At 36.4% G+C, this 19,753-nt stretch overlaps 1 protein-coding gene across 1 annotated transcript in view; it reads right to left on the reverse strand.

Moving 5' to 3' along the window:
- Window positions 1-19,753, reverse strand: part of IL1RAPL1 (interleukin 1 receptor accessory protein like 1) — a 574,062-nt gene that overhangs the window by 143,412 nt on the left and 410,897 nt on the right. Inside the window, exon 5 of the mRNA XM_030459987.1 lies at window positions 7,113-7,187. Within this exon, the coding sequence (XP_030315847.1) occupies window positions 7,113-7,187 (75 nt within the window). The remainder of the gene's footprint in view (window positions 1-7,112; window positions 7,188-19,753) is intronic.

The raw sequence follows: 19,753 nt of genomic DNA on the forward strand, positions 1-19,753 counted from the left end.
TTTATATTGTTCTCAGTATCACTGATTTGTTATGTATACTTTTTGCTGAAAAAGAGGAACCATCAACCAGTATGCATTAACTCATATTAATGAGTACAAATGAGATGCAGCACGAACAACTGATAAGAAAAAAGTGTTAAAACTGTCTAATTAAAGTGGTGATTTGTCTAACATTTTTTTCTTTTATGGCAATAAAATGTATTCTTATTCCTTGCTCTCTAGTTTCTGTATCTGGATAGCAGACAGACAGTGAGTAACAATGTGTTTCAGGTATAGCTTTAAAAAACATAATAATAATGAGGGAATTATCTCATCTGTTTGGTCATGGTAAATCACATTTCAGTTTATGTAGCTACATTTCAATGACCTTAACATTCAAAAATATGAACACTCCAGAAAACCCAAGATATAAATTTCTATGATATAACTTACCTACAACATTTCCATTTATAAAATTTATGGTATTAAATGAATTGATGTAAAATGTTTCTGAAAGCTCTATTTTAAATATTTTTTGAAGCCTAGCATTCACCTGCTGGGTATAGAATCATGAAGGAAAATATTCCCACTCTCCAACTTCTGGATTTCCATCCCAGATATTTAAAGAGTCTAAAGTCCTACAGAGTGAATGGAATGAGCTGTCAGCATACTAACGTCCAGACAAAAGCCCTCGTGATGGGAAGGTACAGGTAGCTCCAGAGCAGTTCCCCTCTGATGCGATATGCTTTATTCCATGGAGGTGCCTCTTGATCTATATCAACCCTATTGGGAAACGACTGAGACCAAGTATTGACTGAGAATGATGTTTTATAATCAGTTTGAGTCAAAACACCTTTATGTGGTCTTCTCCCCACTTTTCTTCCTGATTATACACCTCCACTGTCACCATGTCTTGGAACTAGGGTTTGTTGCCCTTGTGTCTAGTTTAAAGTGGTTTTCTTTTATTTTAGATCACTTTTCAGCCAGCTCATGATCTTGTTGGCATGAGTGATGAAGGTAGCTGAAAGGAGAGTGACAGGGTGCTGGAGAAGCAAAGATTTACCCCACATTAAATGAGGTACGAAACATCACCCTACTAATGGCTAACTGAGCCGTCAGGTGAAATTGTGCACCCTCGAGAGGCTCCACTGACTAATTCAAGAACCTCTTTGAGCTAGAAGTCTCAAGTAGGACAAAGTGAACACTCTTCCTATTATATAATTGGCAGAAACACCAGCATTGACAGCAACCCAAACCAGGCATATGAATGCAAGTATTGATAAAACTAAAACAGCAGGCAGGAAACTGTAATAGGTATTAATGCTCTTGGAAAAGTCTTTCAAATACACTGAGTTATTTTATGCATGTATCTATCCAGTAAATACTAAACTGCAGTTTAGTTCTCGTTTTCATTTCTGGCTTAACATAAGTCAAAGTGTTATTGTTGGTGATACATTAGCATAAGTGTCTACTATGGTAAGTAAAGAATTTCAAACAACACCTTGAACAAACTAAAGAACATTGTTACCCTGATAGTAATTCCAAATAATTTCAGTCTTAGGCTTTGTCCTTGTAAATGCTTGTTTTTACAAAGAAAGATATTATCACTGATTTGAGTACTCACATGAAAATATCTTACTGTCAAAGTATTATGAAACAAAAATGGAACCTAGGATACTGTATCTATGATAAAATATTTGTTTTGACATTGATAGTTACCACTCCAGGAAAAAAAAACCAACAACTAGAAAAAGGAATAAAAAAGATTGTAATATATCGGCTGCTTTATCTGTAAGTCATCTTTCTCCCTGTAAGAATTGCCATATTAAAGGTTGAAAATGTCTTGCAAAAAGAAATACTCTAATTTTGACTCAAGTGGTATGAACACTTATAAAAGAACCTAGTTAAAGACACACAACAAACCCAGACACTACTAAGATTTCAATTATAACAAACCTCAAGTGTACTATCTTTAGTATAAATCTCTAGAAGTATTATAAAATCAGCACCAAGAAGTCCTTCTACAATGAGCAGAAATGTCCTATGCATGCTTTTATAAATCCCATGAAAAATCTGACCATAATGATTTTTTTAAAAAATGCAATAATATATTACTTGAAATTAATTGCCTAGCAAACTGTGAAAGAAGCAAAACATATGACACTACAGCCTAATATTTCTAATATTTTAACCTACCCATTATATTAGTGTAGAAAGAGACAATTTTGTCTTTTTCAAGTATCATCCTTGTGCAGAACCAGGAAACACACTGAAAAATAGAGAGGACACAGGCTAACCAGCCTGCTGGTGCTTAAAATAATTATGGAGTGCTTTGAGTTTTTAAAATTCAGGTCCATCACTGCCTGTTTTGAAGACACACCTGTGTTCTCTATCAGTTGAATCAGGTTTTCTGAAGTCAATATAAAAGTATTCTTCCTGTTCCTTGAGGACAAAAGTGCTTGACACTTGACTGTGCTGGTGGGAAAAAGAATATTACCTGAAAGACAGGTGAAACTGCAAAGACTCAAAATTTAACAATATAGAAAAACAGAATATAATTTTATATGAATCTGCATATAATAGATATGTATATTTATATACTAAATATATAACATCCATATAAATTAAAAATATAGTTATTGATGTTTTAGAGTTTTTTGCATGTAAGAAACAATATTAATTCCTTTCCGAACAAGTCTGAATGGAAAGGTTTTTACTTTTATTATTATTATGAGAATGGTTTATGTTATCACTGTTTTGTTTGATTGTTTTTGTTGTTGCCTTAAAGACAAGAGAAATTATATTGTGGGATGCAACTCCTTGGGTCATTTTGTCATTCTTAATTCTGCCTTGAATCCTTTTGCCTCCCATTCATCTGCCTGCTTTTCTCCTTTTCCTTGGGTACACTGTTCACAGCACACAGAGTGGCTCAGATCTGAGTGGTAAAACGACTCGTTTTCTTAATGCATCAAAGTTCTTGCAGTCTGTATACTTTTGAAGACTGTATTTGATGTAAAATTTTATCTGAAGTCATTGTGTCCAGAAAAGCAGTTTACATTGAGGTCACCACAGCTACCTAAGAACTCTTTTATCAGAAGAAAAGCTTAGGAAGAAAAAGGCATTTTTAGCCTTGCTATGGGATTAAGTTATTAATTACAAAATTGGAAGCAAATAAATAAATAAAAAAAAAAACATTAAATGCAGAATAGGATAATCCAGAAACTAGTATTTCTTTCCTCAACTAAGATTTCTCTGCTTTGGGCTCTAGCTGTCTCATGGTGTCTTTTAAGAAAAGCCTTTGAAAAATTAGTTTCTCCTTCCATTTCAACTCTGTTCTTCTATCTTATGCTTTTCTGGTTACTATCCAGTGTGATAAAAAGATCTCTGAAATGAGGTCTCAATATTCCTGTAACCCTCATCACATCACAGCCATGTTTAAAACTCTCCTAAACATCAGAAGAGTGGGACACTTTTCACATTACCAGAAGAGGATACCTTTAGTGTGATGGAAGCCTATACATTCACAGGATTGAGGAGTGGAGATTCTCCAGCTCCAGTTTCTCTCCTTTTGTCTTAGCAAGTCAAACTGCCCTTGCTAGCTTATGCCATAACACTCTATCAGTCACCCCCTAGAGTAACTCTTAATGTGCAGTCATCTTTTGGTCTGACACTGTTTTCCAGAAGCCATGCAACAGTAATACAATAGGTCTGTGGTCCCATAACAAGAAGTGTTAGTTGCTGGTGTACAGAAGAGAACAATATATCTCAGCAATAAATGTCAGGTATCTCTGTCACTTAGTAGTGCTGGAGCCAAAAGAATGAGATATGCCTGGACTCTTCCCATCTTGATATAACCACAGCATGGAGGTGCCCTGTTTAAGAAATGAAATCCAGTAGCTCCTTCATCATCCCATCACCCTGGGTTACTTAGGGCTTCCTCAGAAGTGTACCCAGCACCATCTCCCAGAGGTCTGCCAGCACCAGAAGATTCTGAGGTGAACCATCACTACTGATGTTTCAGAACACCATGTGCACCTACAGAAGCTCACAATTCCTTGTAAATTATGCATGGTCCCCCCAGGGCATTCCCTCACACTGCAGCTTGCTTCATTTCCTACTCAAGGTGGATGACTGCAAAGTGAGAGGCACAGAAACTTAGAGTGCAGATTGCCCCAGCACTCCAGCACAATGACTGCTGATGTGCTAACAAAATCCTGGACTACTTCAAGCTCTCAATTCCTTGCTCTCCCATTTCTGCTCCACCTATTCCACTGCTCCTCCTTCCACCAGCATGTTTATTTTCCAAATAAGAGACAAATATACCATTTAAAGCACATTCTGGAGGATTAATATGTTTCCTGGCAATGTCTAGACCAATCTGCAACATGCAGTCATCCCAAGCTTCAGGTGGATAGGAGGCTGTTAGTCATCTTTTGTGCAGTCATCTTTTGGTCTGACACTGTGTCCTGGTTTGGGCCAGGATAAAGGTGGTTTTCTGTTTCTGTACTTTTGCTTTTAGCTAAGTCCCTTGTAAGTAGTTGCATTTGCTGAAATTAACAGCAAGTTTCTCATGCAGTGTGTGTGCTTCTAGGACTGATAACACTTGATGTTTATAGTTACTGCTAGAGACTGGTATGCAGAGCCAAGGACACTGCTCAGCTCTGAGGAAAATATTTTACCGTCCAGGAGGATACAGAGATCCCACCTGAACCCTCCTTTAGGGAGGAACAGACAAGATAGATGCCAGAATTGACCAAACAGAGTATTCCATCCCATATATGTCACACTCAGTATAAATTTGAGGCATCACGAGGGCCGAGACAGATCTTTTCCTGATTTCCTGCTTCCCTTCCTTCACCTGGCATCCTGGAAGGATCCTGTCTGTTCATCTGCCTGTGCTCCTGATCCATGCCAGCCCATATCTGTGTGTTCCTGCCTCCGGTTCCCAACTGCTGCCGACTCCAGGAGTCCAGCCTGGACTTTCCCAGGGCTGCCTTACAGCCTCGGTGGTGACGTGAGAGTTATTGGGGAGAGGGGGGAGGAATGTGGTATCCATTTTCCTGTATATTTGTATATATTTAGTAATTTTACCTATTTATCATTACTGTTTCATTAAAGTTGTGTAGTTTAGTTTCCAACCCATAAGTCTCTCTCCCTTATTCTCTCTCCTTTCTCTATCAAGGAGAGAGAGAGAGATTAATAGAGAGCGTCTGTTATTCGGTTTAATTGCCGGGCCAGTGATAAACCGTGACAGTTTAGGTAAGTATCTAATGTTTGGCTAAGTCAATTTCAGCATTACTCCAACATTAAAATATTTTGCATTTTTTTCATATTATGAATTGGCCCTTGAAAAGAAAACAAGCTTTCCTCAGTGAAAGGGAAACACAGCCCCTTCAAATGTTAAAGACCAAGACATTAAATCTAATAACAGAATAACATAATTTTCATGTCAGGGAGTGAACTGCCACCTTTTTGCACTTGCTCCAGTTCTCACATGCTTTTAAACAAAAAATAATATATTCGTATAGCTTCTTGATATAAGGCTAAGTATTAAAGCTTCAAATTCATTTACAGTCAGACTTTCCCATCTGTGTTTGAAAGTGACATCTTTAAATTAACTGTCATATTTATCACTAAGTATCTAGTTTTCTAAAAAGTGTCTTCCCAACACAGCACTTCTCAAATGATGTAAACTGTTAGAGATGTGAGAAACTGAAGATGTGATTAATTCTAAAATAATAGGCAAAAAGCCTCTAGCTAGCCATTATTAATTACACTTACTGAATAGTCTCACCCATGTAATACATTTAGCAAGATGTCAGAGCCCAAAGAGGTTTTGCCTTTTGTTTTGTTTTTCTTCAATATTTTTTTTTCAGTAGTAATATCCTAGTAAGACACATTAGATAGGAAAAAAGTCTATGGGGTCACTTTGCTTTCTGTTCTCTAGGACTGTGTTCAAACCGAAAAGTAAAGTCACCTGGGATTGTCATGCTGGAAAAGTTTTTGAGTTGGTATATCAGAAACAGTATCTTCAGAACAACAGATTATCTCTAGAAGGAAATATGCTACATCTTCCCTTTTCTATACAATTGCTCTAGAAAACATGGATATTATCATCTCAGAACATTACCTGAATAGCACGAACCACTTTTAGTAAGAATTCATGCATATCAGAACAAAGGTGAATTTTAAGCTGGTCACTATTTAGTCATAGGTTGGGAAGCACCATAAAATGTTCTGCAAATGAATGCCAGAATTTACAAGTGTTCTGCAGAATGTAATGAGTTTTTCTTACTTTATTTCTTTCCTTTTTTTTTTTTCCTGTGAAAAAGATTTTGAGATTTAAGACAACAAATAGATTTATTTCCATTTGTTTCTATAGCTAAGATGCTAGAAGATCTATCAAAAGGTTACTGTACTGACACACAAGCATAATTCCAGAGTAACCTGCTGAGGACTGTTTGTTTCTTGTAAGTTGCTCTCTGTATCAGTCCACAAAGGAGATGGATTTTTATGTCCTACACACTGTAGTAACTCTTGTGTTAATTAGCTGTACTGCAGTAGGAGATCAAATTTGATAATGTATACCCACAAAAAACTAGGCTGGAAAAAGTGAAACAAAATGCTTTCTTCGTGCATCACTCTCTCTCCATTCATTGTTAAATACATATTTGAACATTCATAATAATCAGATTCTATTATGTTTGATGGATGGTTTAAGACCAGCACAACATTTGCAATTACATCTTTGCTTTTTCTCAAGTACACAACAAAGGAAAGAAATCTTACAAGCACAACTTAAAGCATTAAATCTCATTGAATCCCACAGTAAATGTACAGAAGAGGGGAACTCTAGAAAGAAAAGTTCAGGTACACTTAGAGGCATAGATTTTCAGAAAAGATAAAAGCCAGTACCAGTAATATTAAAGGTTTCACTATTCAGAATACCATTCTTTTGTGAATGACAATCTTCTAGATGGTGTAAGATTTGTCTATCTCTGCACAGAAACAGAGTGTTATTAATGACTTTTCAATGAAATTATTAATGTCAACATACCATCACATTACCATCATATATTAATGCATCAAATACCTCCATATAATTTGGATTAAAAATATGATTTTTTACTTACCTAACTGGGTCTCCTGAATTGTTAGCTTACTCTCCAAGGGGTGTAAAAGCTTTGGTGGCTTATCTGTTAGTGGTGCTAGAAAAGAAAGAAATTAACATATTTACTTTTCTGGTTTTATTCAGTAGCTTAAGACTTCATTTTATACCTATTGTTTCAGAAATGTTTTGTTTGTTTGTTTTGCTGAAGTAATATCCACCCCTTTGGCAACTATAAATGTTTTGGCTTAGAAAGTAAATAAAGCAACAAAATTTAGAATCTTTCACATGCTAAGTCATTTAAAGCATTTGCTTTTAAAAAGTAATCTCTTTAAACCCTCACAAACTCCATGCATTAATGTCACAATTTTGTATTTCCATAAATACTGTACAGCATGTCATAGATTGTAATAACATTTAATCACCTTTTTATCAATTATAGTCATTAAGACAGAAATAATATAAGCTGTGTCTATAAAACAATTTTGAATATTTGATGAAAATATCATTTATTTTTGAAGATATTACCAACACTGTAATTTTTGAAAGTGGAATACAAGATAAAGGCTCAGTTTTCAAAATCCAAATGATGGAAACAATGAAATAACGTCAAGATTCCTAGTTAGATTCCTTCCCTCCTCCATTTTGATCTACCCTGAAATAATAGCAGTAGACTCATACAAGTTATGGAACAGGAAAAGTTTTGTAGTGGTCAAAAAACCTGAAGTTTGCTTAAGTCCATTCAAACCATGTAGCCAAGTAGTGCAGGTATTCTACTAGTTTCACTATCTGAGCAATTAAGTCATAGAAGTGACACTGATTATTACTATTTTTGATTGTTATCAACTATACCCTTTACTGATCTCTGACAGTTGAGTGGATTCTATATGAAAAAAAGAACATGAATTTATTTTTTCCTTTAAAATTGATAGCAAATTGGTTAGATATTTCATGGGAAAACTCCAACTTCGGTAGTTACATGGAAATGTTTTGGTATTTTGCTTTTCAGCATTAATTCATACTTCAGTTTTAACAAAGATTATGGGCTGTCAGATATTTAAGTGCATTTGATATTTTGATATAACTCTACAATACTTGTTCCCTTCCAGCTTGTCAAAATCACTGTTCCCTTCCTTATTGGCACACATACATCCACATGTATATGGGTTTAATCTACAAAACACATTCATCTCCTGCCATCTGAATTTCAGGAGAGATTTAGTTGCATTGTCTTCAGGTTTCCTCTGCTCTTCAATTACTTAATTTCAACTTTGCAGCAATTATGACATGGATGCATTATCAGCTTATATATTTCATATTTTTATATATCATCTTATATATTTCTGCCTTACAAATCCACGCAGTTGGTATCTGGGATGCTGACCCAGCAGATGACCCATCAAGGATGGGAAAAGAACTGGATCTGTTCCGCAGGCCCTCTTTAAGTTCATTCTTCTGATAGCTCCTCTACAGGAAATCATTCTGGATTACACATTTTGGAGAGAGCCACAGCTATGAAAGGCTTTTCAGCAACATCTCTGGCCTGTAACTTTTCTTTACACCTATTGAAATGCCTTTCAGTTTTGGTCTTTTTTTTTTTTTTTTTTTTTTTTTTTTTTTTTTTTTTTTTTTCTTCTTCTTCTTCTTTTTTTCTTTTGAGGCCAAAGTGGGTGAAAAGGTAGAAGGGAAAACGATTCAAAATATAATTTTTTTTTAAACTGCAAAATTAATCATTCCAATTTCTTAACTTTTCTGTAAAGGCTCATAATTTATCAGCACATTCACCATTTTTTAAACATCATCCACTATGAATTTAAATTTAGTTTTGCAGTTCTGTCATTCTCAACTCAACTACCATTCATCAGATAACGTCTCCTGAGTCACTGTTGTTCTAAATCTGCTTTGAAACTTTTCAAGCAAGCAAAGTTCTCTCATATAGTAAGTGAAGATATAATAAGTGGTGGAGGTAATCTGAATGCAAAGAATAAGTAGATTAGAAAACAGTAGTAGATTACATTTTTCTCAGTTTAAACAAAGTTTTATATTACTTCTGTGGTCCTGTACTTCAAGCCTCTTAAGAGGCTTCCTGGTTCTAAATGAATAGGAACAGGATGCTAATGAATGCAGATAAAACATACTTCAACAACAGCATGAGCTTACTATAAAATTTGTGCCCTATTTATTTTTCCCATGACTTGTAAGAATGGGTAGATAATATAACAGAAAAAATGTTACTGAAAAGAATGACTTTACGAAATAACTGATGTATCTGAATCACAAGAAACATGTAAGCTGGAAAGACCCTCTGGAGGCCAAGTGGTGAAACTTCCTATTCCAAACAGGTCCAATAGATCAGGTTGTCAGGACTTCACCCAGATATTCTGAGCATCTCTGTGGATGAAGATTTCAGCACTTCAGATGTTCCAAACTATGCCGTGTTGACTCAGGAAGAGATGAGAATATATCCAGCTGCCTCTCTGCCTTTTAAGTTCATACTCTCCACAGACAGCAACATTCATGGATAGCTCAGAGTTTCTGCAATCCTTCTTTAGTTTAGAAACTCTGAAGCAGACCTGTGTATCTCCTGCTAGCTGTGTCATATCCTTCAAACCATGAGGTGTGGCTTCTTAACTGGGTCAACCCACCATGCAATAGGCTATTCAAAATTAATGCAATTTTCAGATGTATATGTTGAAGCACTGCTGAGTGAACAGCAAAACCAGAATTTAATACTTTTTTCCAAAACTTTTACTAAGTACATGAATCAAACAAAAATTACAAAACTCACAACTACAGCTGGTCTCTTAAACAAGTTAAATAGGGTTTGCTTTGTTTGGGTTTTTTTTATGAATAGATGTAGGAAGGCAATAATTTTCATGTCATACAAAAATAGCCTTTATTTCAAAGCACTTTCCTGTTCTGATGTATGTAAAGAACCAGAATTCTTTTGAAAGTGTTAAAAAAAAGAGGGTCCTCTTCACTCTAGGTAGTACTTGCCAACACAGTTATTACACCAGAGGAACAGAGTGTTCAACTTGCTATTCTTGCATGGATATTATTATCTACTGATTCATGGGTGCGTATCCTCCTTCCTCTCTTCCCTCCTGCTCCCACCCCCCTTCCACCTTGGTCTTTGTCTTTCAGTCTTTCCCTATTTCTGGCTGCTGGTTTTTTTTTTAATTATTATTTTCCACCTTAAAAATCAAGAACTTTATCCAGAACTCGATTATGCCTCTCAAAAAATGGGGTTTGATAGGTCAGATTCTTTCAAAGAAAAGGTGCTGGATCATAAATCAAATTTATGGTTGACCTTATGTTTGATTTTTCAACCGTAACTGATTAGTGGTTTGAAAACAAATGTATCAGAATTGTTTTGCATTAGAAAAAAAACTAAAAAAAGAAAAAAAATCGTAAGTAAAGTAACAAATTCTGAAACTGTATTAAAACCTGATATTAAATTTCAGAGATATCATTCAGCTACAGACACAGCAAGCCTGCTCAACGAGAAACTGTCTAAATTCACATTTCATGTCTATCAGACTGGATATACATATAAAACATCTTGAACAATTTGTCTTGCAGTGATGAATCTGAGAGCCACCACAAACAGTCACACAACTGGAAATTAGCCAGAAGATAATATTTTCACATCAACCACCAATTTCCATAGTCCTCTTTCTTAGCTGCCACTTTATCATCAGATATTTATGGTCACATGATACATATGTTTACTCTATGCAAAATTCTGTTATTTGATGAGACCAGCTCCCTCTTAGAATTTAAGTCAGCTGATGAAGAAGAACTTGATTAAAACTGTTCATCAAAATATCATTACTCTGGACATGAAAAAATGGAATGGACTCAAACCCCACAAGCTTTATGGTAGAAAGATCAACTCAAAAGTTCTATTTTATGCCTGTTGTATCTGGTCTCAGATTCTTCCCTGAAATTTTTCATGATTGCAAATTGTTTCTTAGAGGCAGACAAGGCTGTGTGGGGTTGTCTGCAACTCAGAAAGGAAATTTATTGGCTAGACACTTAGTGCAAGGACAGAACTTGAACAGGAATGGCCTGAATATTCTGAGTTATCTATTTTAGAACATTTCTTGTTTAACTTTTTTAATTAAGTAAAACTTACTTTCTGAGGATGAAGACCCTTCTGATCTTCCTGGCACTTCAGCTAATACAATGATATTAAACTTACTTATATGAGTTTGATTATTAAAAAAAAAATAAATGACATGTCCCTGAAAGATACTGCAAAGTATTAAACAGGGGAGGAAATCATTACTATACTAGGGTAAAATACTCCTACACTTTGAAGTCAAAGGAAAACAGAGATTTTTTTCTCTTGAAGTTCACATTTACTGAATATGCCCCTCAGTTCAGAAAGATCATCCATGTCTTAAGACAAACTAAGAGAATTCCCCATTAAAATTTACTTTTCCTGCTGATTTCCTGAGCCTGGGTTTCTTTTGTTCTCTCATCATTCTGCTGCTTTTGGCACAGGCAAAAGACATTTTGGACAAGGCACGTCACTCAGAGTAGAGATATTGGGTGTGACAGATTATAAAGCTAAACCTTCAGTCTCTTCTGGCACTGGATCCCTGCTCCTTGTGCCCTTGGAGCTGGCTGGTGCCTGGCTATGAAGTGTGCCTGGTGAACTTAACCCTCTCACTTCTACATCACAGCATTTAACTAAGCATTATTAAGCATGATAATCTTATACCAGTGGTTGCAGAGAAGACTTGAAATGAGATTAAAACAACAGATTTGGGGTTTAGATTGCTATCTTAAAGTGTCCACTTCATGAGAGGGCTCTTGAAATAAAGCATTGTCATTGGAAAGCCATCATGTATGAAAAGCTGCCATAGACAGCATGTTAAGGAAGTGCAGGTAATGATAAGAACAGAAAGAAAAGCTATAGCATTTGATTTAAAAACTGAAGCACCTTGAAAACACCAGTTTATATTTTGGGGTTAGGTTTCTGTTTTGTTTTGTTTTGTTTTCCAGTAGTAATGTCTGTGAAAGAAATACTGCAATAGCAGTATATAATAGGCTAAAATAAATTTAATTATGTCCAGACTGAACCCGCAGTCTTGAAATGTTAATATACACAGTAACTGTCCACATGAATATTAATATTGAGCAGTCTGAGGTTTCTCTGAGGAATTGTGAGCAGAGGAAAATTTAAGTAATGTAATGCAACAATGTTAAGTTTCTTCTTTATTTCTCCTGAAGTAGTTATAGCCATACATATTCAGATATATCACCAGAGAAATCATTGCCTTTTAAAAAATAAATATATGGCAAATTCTTTCACAAAAAGGGAATTCTTTATACCTGGCTGAGTCTTCTAACAACCTTAAATCTCATTTCTCAGTTACAATCATATTAGTTTTCATTCACAAGGGCATAATTTAAACCACGTATACCATGAATAGCACAGCAGTCCTGTAAGAATATTCAGCCTCACCGTGTGAACAAGCCTGGTTATACCTGAATCAAGCAGTTCAAACTGAGGGCAGACACATATGAGGATACTAAAGATACGTGTGTGAAGCCATAGGAATATGACCGCAAATGAGCTGCCTAATGTGACAGAGAGACAGAGTTATTGCTATGACTGATTGAAGATCAGATTTTATCTTCTGAAATGTTCCCATAAATCTTGGAGTGAGAGCCAAAATTCTGCCTCTTCTTTCAGTTTATGCCTTTCTCATTGTCTTCTCCTTACCCCATACTTCAAAAAACAACTCAAAATGATTGCTTTGGATATACAAATGAAAACTGCCTTTATTTCTCATGCTGAATCCTTTCTTGCGAAGTTTTTCCCAACTGAAGTTGCAATCTGCAGGTTTTTTCCCATTATATTTTTTTTCCCAAAAGAAATATGTAACACGTTAAACAGAATACTAGTACTTCCTTTGAGGAAGTGCAGAAGCAGATAAAATTGTAACTAATAAAGAAACCATTGTTATGCAAAGGTCTCAATGATGCATACTGGGAAAAGAAGACACAATACTAAAATGAAATCTTAGAAGATGGGATGAATATTCCCAGGATGACTTTTAAAATTTTTTAAGCTCCTGAGTCTCCTATGACCAATGAGAGGTTGAATACTACAGGAGTAGGGAAAATGCAGCCAGATGTTGGGGTTTTCATTATCTGTTCCTCTCTGATTGAATGATGGGACATTTGTGCTACTCCTGTAACTTCAGAGATGATGTATTTATTGCTCTTTTTTTCTGTTATTTTTCTTGAACACAGAGTGACATTTCCCAGTGGTCTACAAGGAAAACTTAGAACTAATCAGAATTCTGTCATCACAGATGCTAATGTAGTCTTGCAATGCAAAGGAATGAAAGAGCATATGTAGTTATAACTATTAAGTGAAATATCAACCTAGTACCTTGACAGTATCAGTCTCTTTGTGTGGCAGATTTAGAATTTATATTTTGGTCTTAAAATGAGGAGAGGAAGGAATAAAGCAAGGCTTTTGATCCTAAAAGACTTTATTACATGGACAGGATTCCCTTTCTCCCCTTAAAAATTAAAGAATATACCCAAAATACAAAAAGATGAATTAGAAATATTAAAGGACTTAAAACAAGAAAAAAATGCTTTTCTGTCTTGCATACAGTTCCTCTGCATACACCATTCTTTCTGTACAAAACTAATCCCTAGAGCAAGAAATGAAGGAAATGAGATTTCCTGAGTAGTCCACATACAGGATGTTGTGCTAAAGCCTAGTTAGCTTGGTCTGCTAAATTTATACCTCCATTCCCATCTGAGAGACATCAGATCATCTGAAAAACACCTGAGAATTAGTGAAAAAGGTGGTTGCTGGTGTTGTTGCTATGAACAAGCTTGTGATATATTATCTATGTGTTTATGAAAATAAAAGTTCCTTTGCAAAAGAATGAAAATGTACCAAGAAGTTCCAGTGGGATATTCTTTGATGTACAGCTTCATGGTGAAGCTCACCAGCCTTTCATTCAGTAGGAATTTTGTCTGTTTTGCCATGTTTATATTACTGGTTCATATGAGTCCTCTAGGCAGAAATAGCCATTTCTCCTTCTGCCAGAGTGCCATAAGTAGATGCTTTCCATAACCATTTTTATACTTTAGATGAGGGTGCCCACACTTGCTGTTTGTCACATGTCACATGTTACATGTCACTCTTAAAATGTGTCACTGGGATATGGAAAATTGTGAAGTCTCCAACTCCTCCTTCTGCCCTTGCAGTGAGAAGTGGAAGACAAAATAAGCTGAGGACAGAGAAGACCACTACAGTAGGTGTATTTCAGTACTCATACATTATGCTTCTGGTCTGAGTGCAGCTTATTCTACAATTTTATTTACACAGAGCTTTCCCTGAAACATCCATGTGCTTACCACTGTGTAAAAACAGGTTTAAGCAAACCCAGTTCACCTCATCTATACTGTATATTCTGAAATTTCTGTTATTTCTTCTATTTTAAGACAAAATAGAAATTTTGGGAGGGGTTTCCTATAATTTTTTAAGTCTGGAAGGCCATACTAATTTTTGGAGGGATGTATATGGACTATGACTGTTACTGTAACTACTTGTAGAGTTATTTATTTGCAATTAAAACACATAAGTAATTTTTTGCTCCTGTATCTCTGTGTTAGGTATGGCCTTTGTTTAGAAGTATCTTCTGTGGTGTCTTGTTTAAATTTAGTATAACACTACTGAAACAAACAGAAACATATGGAGTATTCTTAAAAACTGGTCTACCTGACTAGTTTATGTTCATTAAGAAAAAAAGAGAGTTGAATAAATCATGAGGTTTAGACAAACAAGTAAGAATAGCCAGACTCAGATATTTTACATCAAACAAGTATTCTGCAGAACAATTGAAATTTCTTTGCATGTCATCATTGATTCCCTTTTCCCATTGATCCCTTAATCTGTTCACTTTCCTTTTCTAGGTTAAAATATAAAAAGTATGCTGGGGGTGGGAGGAGGGAAGTATCATAAGGTTATGATCTCTGTGATTAGATTAAACAAATGTTTCTTGAAAAGTTACTGTATTATTCTTACTAGATGACACCCAGAAAATCTCATTTATATTATCCAATAAATTAGGCATACCTACATTTTCTTGTTAAGCCTCACTTTTACGCTTGACAGTTGAATTTCAGTGTTCACTATTATTTCTTTTCCTCTTTCTCTTCAAAATCATTAAAATTTTGCCCTGATCTTTTTCATTAGTTTCCATACCCTGTCTTTGTCTCAGATTCAGATCTCAAACCCAAGTAACTGGAGTGTATTTTCCCTCTTATAACATCATTAGTAGGGCACTGATTTGAGGAACTGCATAGCACAATGTGTCAATCTGTTCCTGCCTTGCCTTTATTATTCTCTCCTCTTTGAGAGTCAGGGCAGATAATTCTTGGAAATACTGTAGCTCATGAGCTTTGAACACAAATTCTAGATACTCTATACTTTTTTTCATAATTAAATCTTTCTGTTGAGATTTCAGAATAAGATTTCTCAGCTTCCGAGGAGGCCCTCTAAAGAGAAAAGAAGTGTATGACCCTGACTCTTTCAAAGAGCTGTGATTTAAAGGCCTTTCAATTAAAGTTTTTACATATTGCATAGAGGATCCACATCCAGGATTTGCACTCAGCCTTTTAATTTTGTTGCTTTATTTCAAAATCATCACATTTAAATGGTGAACTTCTCTCATTCTTTTTGTTTCACTTCTATTGTAGACTTGTACACTTCTTTCATGTGTTCTCCAAGTCATTTCAGTGACTTAAGTCTTCTGAAACAGTCTTTGCTCTGCTCTTTTTTTCTTTTTGTGCTTCTCTTTGAGTGCACATTACATTTTCTGTCCTCTTGGACAGCTAGTTTTAATCTGCTCCATTCAAACAGGCTTTTTTCTTTCAAGTTGTACTGTAAAAAGGCAAGGAGTCACATGGACAAGACAAGGGGTAATGGTCACAACTTGCTCCTGGGGAGATTCTGGTTGGATATAAGTAGAAAATTTTTCACTATGAGGGCAGTCGGGCATTGGAATGGTCTCCAGGGGATATGATAGATGTCACCCACTTTGGAAAGTTTTAAGTCTCAGCTCAACAGGGTGCTGAGACATGTCATAAAAACAATGATATTAGAAGGGTTGGACCAGATGATCTTGCAGGTCCCTTCCAAGCTGACATTTTATGATTCTATGAAATGTTACTCCCACTTTCAACAAAAGCAAGGAGGATCTTGGGAACATAGTCTAGCCAGTCTCACTTTGACCCCTAGGAAGATGATGGAACGAACAGACCTGGAAATGATTTCCAAACACATGAAGGACAAGATTTTGATTAGCAGTAGTCAGCATGGATTCACAAAGGCAACATTATTCTTAACCAACCTGACAAATTCAGTGATGAGCTGACTGGTTCAGTGGACCCAGGGAGTGGAGTTGCTGTTTAGCAAGGCTGTTGACACTGTTTCACTTAACATCCTCACTGACAAACTGATGAAGTATGAACTAAGTAGCTGGAAAGTGATATGTGAACACTGGGTGAACTCCTGGACTCAGAGGTTGCAACAAGCAATATGGGGCCCAACTGGAGAACTGTCACCAGCAGCTAATCCTAGGGATCAGTGGTGGGGCAAACACTGTTTAATTTCTTCATTAGTGACCTGGTTGATGGCACACGAAGCTGGGAAGAGTGGATGATGAATAAGACAGGATTTCTGCAACTCAGAGAGACCTTGGTAAGCCCAAGAAATGGTCTGAAAGAACCTTCATTAAGTCCAAAATGGAGAAATGTCAAATACTGTCACTGGGGAGGATGAACCCTGGGCTCCAGTTCAGGCTGGGAGCTGACTAGCTGAAAATGAGACTGGCAGAGAAGAACCTTGGGATCATAAAGAACAAGTCAGACATCAGCCAGCAATGTGCTCTTGCAGCAAGGAAAGCAAACAGCTCTCTGGGCTGCATTAGGCAGAGTATGGCCAGAAGGTTGAAGGAGATCTTTCCCTTTATTCAGCTGAGATGAGACACATTTGCAGTGCTGGCTCCTGTGCTGGGCTGTCTAGTACAGGAGATGAAAGGGCACAGGCATAAAGACAGTGAAGGGCCACAGTGATGTGTAAGGGATTGGAGGATTTCACACAAGGAGAGGTTGAGACAGATGGGATTGCTCATCCTGGAGAAAAGAAAGGTCAGGGGGATCTTGTTCATGTGTAGTAAGCTTGATGAGAGACGTACAGAAACCAAAGCTGGATCTGTCAGCCATGATAGGGGAGAGGACAAGAGGCAATGGCACAAAACAAGACACAGGAAATTCCACTTAAACATAAGAAAAACATTCTTCACTGTGAGAATGTTCACATATAGGAACAGGTTGCCCAGAGATGTTGTGGACTCTACATCCTTGGAAATATTCAAAACCTGTTTGGACGCAGCCTTCAACCACCTGCCCCTTGCTCTGAACAGGGGACTCCACCTGTTTTATCATTTTAGCAATTATTTGGACTTATAATCAGGTTTAGAAAGTCTGCAAAACTTCCAGGGTGTCCTGAGTAGTTACTGTCTGTGCAGCAAATGGGATGGTCGTGGAGTTGAGGGACACTATATAACTACAGTTTATCATACAGATGTTCTGCCTGGTTTTATACTGAATTACAGACCTCATTATACCAGCAGATATCCTGGCACAGGGGACTTCAAGTTTGTATTACCTCTATACAAAATTTGTATGAAGTCTGGGCCCTGAAGTTTTAGTTTCCATACCTTTTCTGTTTTTTAACACAAAATGGTAGGAAATCAAAGTCTATCATACGAAATTACAACCAAAAAAGAGTTACACAGTCCCTGTAAAGGGAGGGGAGGAAACATGCCTGAGAATAATAATATCTGGCACTTGTTGCCCATTTGATTTACCAAGCTTTAAATAAAGCTCATTATACAAACCCAATATGGTAGATGTTATATTAACACATATTATACAGTTACTTGGCAACAAAGAGAGACAAGACTTTATAAACATTTTGTTTGTATAAATGCTACCTTAGCTGATGGTTAACATAACCATAATTAAATGCTTGGTGGATAAAAAAAATGCCATCCAGTTGATAAAAAATGTGTAAATACTGATAAACTAAAATATCTGCAAAGAAACCTCCAAAATAAAAAAAATCTTGTTGAGAATAGTGCCCTTACTAAGGATTACTCAGGAATTATCTGAATTTTCTGAATACTTATCTTGACAGATGTATCTAAAAAAGCCCACAACACATTGTTTTGGGCTTTCTATTGTTAAAATAGAAGTGTTTATTTTGGCTGCAAGATTTAGACTAAGGCCTCCTTAACATTGCTCTTTGTCTGCCTAGGTGTTTGCTTTCTTCTGCATTTCATATTTCACAGTATTTTGGTTTGAATCAAGGCTGAAGTTAAATGATCAAAATTAATACAATCTCAGATTTCAATTGAAATAGCTGTCTATATTAGAATTTCCTAATCTGTCCTGGAGTTTGTCTGCAAGGCACTATTCAGACAAACCTCCCTAGAAAGAACATATTAGGACACCACTGTGGTTGGACTACAAATTTCAGAAGCTCAATAGTGGCCTGCTAAGAAATCTGTGCTGCTTCTAGCATGTGAGCTAAGTGCCACTGCACAATGGTTCACTCTAACATGTCATTAGTGATTCAGGAGCCACAATCCAGTTTTTAAAAATGGTATAAGTACTTAGGATCCTGTGTCATGTTATTTCTCCAAAATTCATAATTTTATATGGAAGTCATTTGCTTACCTCCTATGCTTTTGTAAATCCCACTTGATGCCATAATCCTTGTTTAAATCTAGGAGCAGGAATCTAAATCCCTGGAAAGCAAGTGACTTTCCTGAAAAGCTTTCTTTGGGTAAAACCCAAATTTTTACAGCACATTATACTCTTTCCCATTGGACAAGAAATCTGTAATGTACAGTCTGTGATGAAAATATCAGCATAACTCATTTTGCATAAAAATGCTTGTTGCTTCTGGTTTATATGGTCGATTTTCTTTGCATGTTCAGAGAAGTGCATAGCCTGCTATGCTGGAGAAATGAGAAAAATAGTTGTCAATTCAACCACAAGATAATAAAAAGAAGCCTGTTTAGACCCTAAAAAGTAGTGCTGTAGAAGCCTCATAACAATTGAAGTTGGTTTTTGCTGGAAAATAGAGAAAGAAAAAGATTGTATCAGAACTATTGAAACTTTTAGAGATGTCAAATAAAATTATAGAGATCAGATAGTTTGTTATCATGAGAAAATGCTCATTCTTACACTTATTGGAAGATTGTTCCTTGAAAAAAAAAATTATTCTTGTGGCTCTGTGTTCAGTTTTGATAGCATGGAACCCACTTTCATCCCACAAAGTCCTGTAGGAAGTAGCTATTACATTACATGGTTCTGGCACCTTTAAGCAGAGAAAGGGAGAATCCAGGGAGGTGATTCTTCCCCTGTACTCAGCGCTGGTTAGGCCACACCTCGAGTACTGTGTCCAGTTCTGGGCCCCTCAGTTCAGGAAGGATATTGAGGTCCTGGAACAGGTCCAAAGGAGGGCAACCAGGCTGGTGAAGGGACTCGAGCACAGGCCCTATGAGGAGAGGCTGAGAGAGCTGGGGCTGTTCAGCCTGAAGAAGAGGAGGC

The sequence above is a fragment of the Calypte anna genome, chromosome 1 (assembly GCF_003957555.1).
Source record: "Calypte anna isolate BGI_N300 chromosome 1, bCalAnn1_v1.p, whole genome shotgun sequence".
Lineage (NCBI taxonomy): Eukaryota > Metazoa > Chordata > Aves > Apodiformes > Trochilidae > Calypte > Calypte anna.